At 40.1% G+C, this 5,343-nt stretch overlaps 1 protein-coding gene across 1 annotated transcript; it reads left to right on the forward strand.

Moving 5' to 3' along the window:
• The first annotated feature begins 2,279 nt into the window (after nucleotides 1–2,279).
• GJB7 (gap junction protein beta 7) lies at nucleotides 2,280–4,335 on the forward strand. Its single transcript, XM_032275307.1, has one exon. It carries the CDS (start codon nucleotides 2,420–2,422, stop codon nucleotides 3,224–3,226), a length of 807 nt encoding a protein of 268 aa, XP_032131198.1. The 5' UTR covers nucleotides 2,280–2,419; the 3' UTR covers nucleotides 3,227–4,335.
• Nucleotides 4,336–5,343: the final 1,008 nt, after the last annotated feature.

Raw genomic sequence — 5,343 nt, forward strand, 5'->3', positions numbered from 1 at the left:
GTTTTCTTAACTCCCTGGTCCCCCTCACACCATCATTTCCATGATTTTCTTTTGGCTGAGTCTATGCAGAAACCAAGAATATTAATTATTGCAATAAGAAACAGGACCTGAAAAGGCAAGGTTTTCACCTGAGAAATTATAAGGTAAATTAGTGGCAGGCCTGGAGCTCTAGCGTACATCTACTGGTTATGGCAGAAAGTTGAAGCAGTGGCTCTCAACTAGGGAGATTTTGTCTCCTCTGTACAGGGGACATTTGGAAATATATGGAGACATTTTTGGTTGTCACAAGTGGTAGGGGAGGAGTTTTGCTACTGGTTTCTAGCTGCTAGAGGCCAGAGACACTGCTAAACTTTCCACAATGCACAGGACAGCTGCTGAAACAAAGAATTAATCAACCCAAAATGTGTATGGTGCCAATGTTGAGAAACCATGCTGTCAGATAATGGAAATTAGACTTGAGCCCTGCTTTGCATCTTACTTTTTGACCTTGAGAAAGTAGCTTCATTTCTGAGTCTGCCTTTTCATTTGAAAGAACAAAATCACCATCACCATAAGATAAAAAGACAAAAAACAAAAACCACCTTTCAGAGTGGTTTTGAGAGATCACCTCAAAATCACAGAACAGAGTTCTGAGCATATCATGGGCCCAAGAAACAATGAATCAGGCCCATCCCATGGAGTTCAATAAGATGGAAGCACGCAGTGCCAGAAAGAAAATGTCACTGAAATGAAAAAGAAGGCTCTCCAGATTTTTATTAGCTTTTATTGGGAAAAGAGCAAGAGATGGGGAGAAGTTTAAGAGAATTAAATAGCATCAGGGATGTACTAGAAGGGAAGGGGAGGAGATGATGAGACTGGAAATAGAACCTAGTGAGAGAGTTTTAGGAGTGACAGAGATTTCAGCAATGACCTAGAGATGGATTTGAGATATATTTAGGAAGAATCTGAAGAACTTTGTGGGCAATTAAAAAAGGGTTATGAGAGAGGAGTCTAGGAAGAATATGAGATTTCTGAGGGAAGCTTGGGTGTTGGTAATGCCATTCAATAAGAATGCGAAGGGCAAGGAAGAGAACAAATTCAGTTGTAGATGTATCCAGTTCAGAATTCTTGTGAGACATTTAGATGACGATCATGAGGCAGGGAGCTATGTAGATTTAGGGAGAGTCAGGAAGCTGAAAGCAGAAGTCATCCATGGGGATGAGTGGGATTTTCTAGGGAGAGCATGAAGAGTAAGAAAAGAGCAAAGGACCAAAGGACAGAACTCTTAAGAGCTGTACAATAAAAACGAAGAGGAAAGAATCAGGAGGAGTGAAACAACAAGAGAGGGTAGAGTGGTATAGAACACAAGTGCAGGCAACAGTGTCAAATGTCACAGGAAAATTACATAAAATCCAAGTGTCCAGAAGATTTGACAGTTGCACAACAGTGCTAACTTTTGCATAAATGTTAAGTATGATGATGAGCAGAAAAACTAGACTCATTGAGTTGAGGAGTAAATAACAGTTGAGGAAGTAGAAATGAGGGATAAAGGAAGAAAGACTGTCAGCAAGATAAGCTATGGAGATTCTCCCTCTTCCCCACTAAAACTGGACAACAGTTAAGCATATTTCTATGCTGAGAGGAAGGAGATGGGGGTGTTGAAGACCACAGAATATAGAACAGGGAAGACTGATAGATTAAGAATGGGATGTAGAGTTTGAATAATTATTTTGAGGCAAGAAGAGGGAGACTCTCCTTCCAAACTGGGTAAAGAAGGTAAATTGTGTGTGGATATGTCAGTCTGGAGCATGAGGGAGCAGAGTTTATGTAAGTTTATATTGGACAGCTTCACTTTTCATTATCAAATTGGTGGCAAGCTGAGCTGCTGATATGGGATATAGGAACCAAGAGGAAGTAGGGACAGGCGCAGAGGCAGGGAATAAACCTTAAGGCTTGGGAGGGGCTTTAACAAATTAGAGAAAATGAGTAGAGATTACAGCTTCAACAATCTGGCATGTGAAGGACATTTCAAGATACCAGGATCACTTTGATATTCATATCTAATCCTATCCATATCAGTAACATGACCCAACCATCTTTAGAGAGAAGCAATTAACTAGAAAGATTTTGCCAACCACAGAATTGTTTGAAAATGGAGTAGAGGGTGGGGGGTGGATAGACGACCAACCAAATCTCAAATTAAAGTGGACATGGGATTAATTATGTCCATGGACCAGTTGTATCATCTCCTTATATGTAAGAGAGCATATCCTTCGGGATTCTTAGAAAGCCCTAAACCATCAGAGTTGTTATAATGTAGAAATTGTAACTTACTTACATAATCCTTCAAATAGTAGAAATGATCTGTAGAATAGAAATAAATGAATCCTGATGAAATGGTTTTATTTTGCAGAGTCTTGCCTTCTTTTGAGCCTAAGTCATGAGTTGGATGTTCCTCAGAGACCTCCTGAGTGGAGTAAATAAATACTCCACTGGGATTGGACGGATTTGGCTGGTTGTCGTGTTTGTTTTCCGTTTGCTGGTCTACATGGTGGCAGCAGAGCACGTGTGGAAAGATGAGCAGAAAGAGTTTGAGTGCAACAGTAGACAGCCCGGTTGTGAAAATGTGTGTTTTGACAACTTCTTCCCCATTTCCCAAGTCAGACTTTGGGCCTTACAACTGATCATGGTCTCCACACCTTCCCTTCTGGTGGTTTTACATGTAGCCTATCATGAGGGTAGAGAGAAAAGGCACAGAAAGAAACTCTATGTCAGCCCAGGTACAATGGATGGGGGCCTATGGTACACTTACCTTATCAGCCTCATTGTTAAAACTGGTTTTGAAATTGGCTTCCTTGTTTTATTTTATAAGCTGTATGATGGTTTTGGTGTTCCCTACCTAATGAAGTGTGATCTGAAGCCTTGTCCCAACACTGTGGACTGCTTCATCTCCAAACCCACTGAGAAGACAATCTTCATCTTCTTCTTGGTCATCACCTCATGCTTGTGTATTGTCTTGAATTTCACTGAACTGAGCTTTTTGGTTTTCAAGTGCTTTATTAAGTGCTATCTCCAGAAATATGCAAAAAAACTCAAATCCTCAGTGTGTGAGTGCCACAGCCTCAGATATGTTGAATGTGGTGGGAGAGGGGCCCCTCCCCTACTTCGGAATCATCATTCATGCTTGGCCATAAACATACTCCCGCTACCTGAAGCAAAGCTACTTGGTGACACACAAGGGTGTTAAACAAAGAAGACCTGCATCCCTACTCAGCAAGGCCTGAGCTGAGTTGGAAGACAAAGCATGCAAGCCTTAGTGTCATTTGGGAGGAAATTTTTTACATGGTCAGTATGCTGTCAGTTGTGAGCAGTAGACTGAGGTCTCATTGTTTTGTTGTAGGGTTCTCCAGTAGGTAGATAACATGAGTTGTTGTAGAACAGTTAATTGCAAATTAGCATGGAGAAATCTAACAGGATTCTTTTAAGAGCTTAGATTTCTTAGGAAAAAAAAGAAGAAAAAAAGAAAAAAACCCTGTGTCAATTTTCTGTTTTTTCTGTCTCATTACAATTTGTGCACAATGAACCAGAAAATATGAAAAGTGGCACATCAGACAAATGTGATGGCCTCCAAGCTGAAATGAAGGAACAGGCAATCTTTCCAAAGTGGCAGCCAAGGCCCCACTCCCTGTCCTACTCAATCTCTGAAAGGAGAAACTGTGGGATAGGGTAGCAGCCAGCTGGCGGCACACAGAGGCACATTCAACAGGAAGACCCTACCTGGGGAAAAGGCCACAGAGCCCAGGCCTTTTGTCAGTTCAGGGATCCTTGGATACAAGTGGACTAGGGCAAAGGAAAGAGCCGTCATTTCGGTGGTCTCCAAATTAGGTACAAATATTACTGGGAGGTATCCCACTTAAGCCTGAACCAGTAGACATCCAAAAGGGGCATTCTAGAGTTAGAGGGGAAGACAGGTCCCCCAGAAGGCAACACATTGATAGGACCGGAGGCCAAAGAAAAAGAACATGCCCACTCGATAATTACTCTTCTATTTAACCAAAAAACATTGAAATACTTTGTAAATATTCATATTGTTGAATCTTTCATAATCAGGAATTCACTATGTACTGTATAGTATGTCACAGTTTACCTATAATTTACTAGTATATCTCCTCTAGGACAGATAGTAAAATGTGTACTATGTTGTGACAGTGATGCAAGAATGTTTAACAAGTTCATCACTTGAAGAATAGAACTTTCTTTACTTTTCTATATTTGTCTAGATACATTCCCTTTGGATTTAATACACTAACATATGCACATTTCTCCAGAATAAAAATAAAGGTATTTTGCAATGCTCTTTGGCTGTCATTGGTATCTTTGCTAGACTGCAGTGGGTTTGATTATTCTGTGAAATAAAACATGTTCTGACAACTTTAGAACAGGATTGGCAACACTGCTTGGTAAAGATAGCTCAGAAATAATTATTCTCCCTTGGGAATTTAACAGAAAATCAGGGCATAAAAATGTAATTTTAACTGAAAACCAATTATGTTGTATCTTCCATGGCTTGCCGTCTTTATAATATAATCTCATTACAAGTCATGCACAATGAAGGTTATCTGGGTCACTGCATGGTCTACAGACTACCCACCAGCAGTGGTCATTATCTCTATCTTAAGGACTGTGTTCTAGATAACAGAGAGGAAGGTGAAATTTGTGGTTTACCCCTTTCTTCAATTTATACCACAGGTCTCTGCTGGACTTGAGCTTACCACCATGCACTTATCATTTAACATGAAAACATCTAGCCTGCACAGATGCAGGTAACCATGAATTTTGTGTATGTGTGACAATGACAGGTGGGTAAATAGATTTAAGGTTTTTGAGACCCTGATCATGGCACAGAATCTAGAAAACAGGGTTTCAGAATGCAGAACTGGAATGGAAACAAGGGACTTTTTCAGTCCGAGGATGAGTTTGATGCCAAAGATATTTTGGTGGAGCTCAGCCTTTTCACATCAGTTATGACAAGTTCTTCCTAAGTAAAAAAGTTCAACTACTTGGCCATATATTCTTTGCATTTCCACTTTGTATAGAAAAGAAACTGAAAGGTAATGTGAGCAAGGGCAATGGAATTGAAGATGTTTAAATAGGAAGGTGAGTGATTTTCATTCCTTGAGTCTTGTTAGTAGTACTTTAATTTACAAAGTGAGTTTTCTATGAGAACATTCTGATGGCTTTCTTGGGGTCAGTGAGGACCCAAAGTATTTGACTGAGAGAAATTGGCAGTTAATTTGTACCATATTGTTTCTCTTGTCGGTAAATTAATATTTATTGAGTACCAGGGAGCCAGACACTGTGCTA

The sequence above is a fragment of the Sapajus apella genome, unplaced genomic scaffold, assembly GCF_009761245.1.
Source record: "Sapajus apella isolate SASKATOON/1434 unplaced genomic scaffold, GSC_monkey_1.0 scaffold6, whole genome shotgun sequence".
NCBI lineage: Eukaryota > Metazoa > Chordata > Mammalia > Primates > Cebidae > Sapajus > Sapajus apella.

Coding starts and splice junctions, on each gene's coding strand:
- GJB7 (XM_032275307.1), top strand. CDS start 2,420: ATGAGTTGGATGTTCCTCAGAGACCTCCTGAGTGGAGTAAATAAATAC.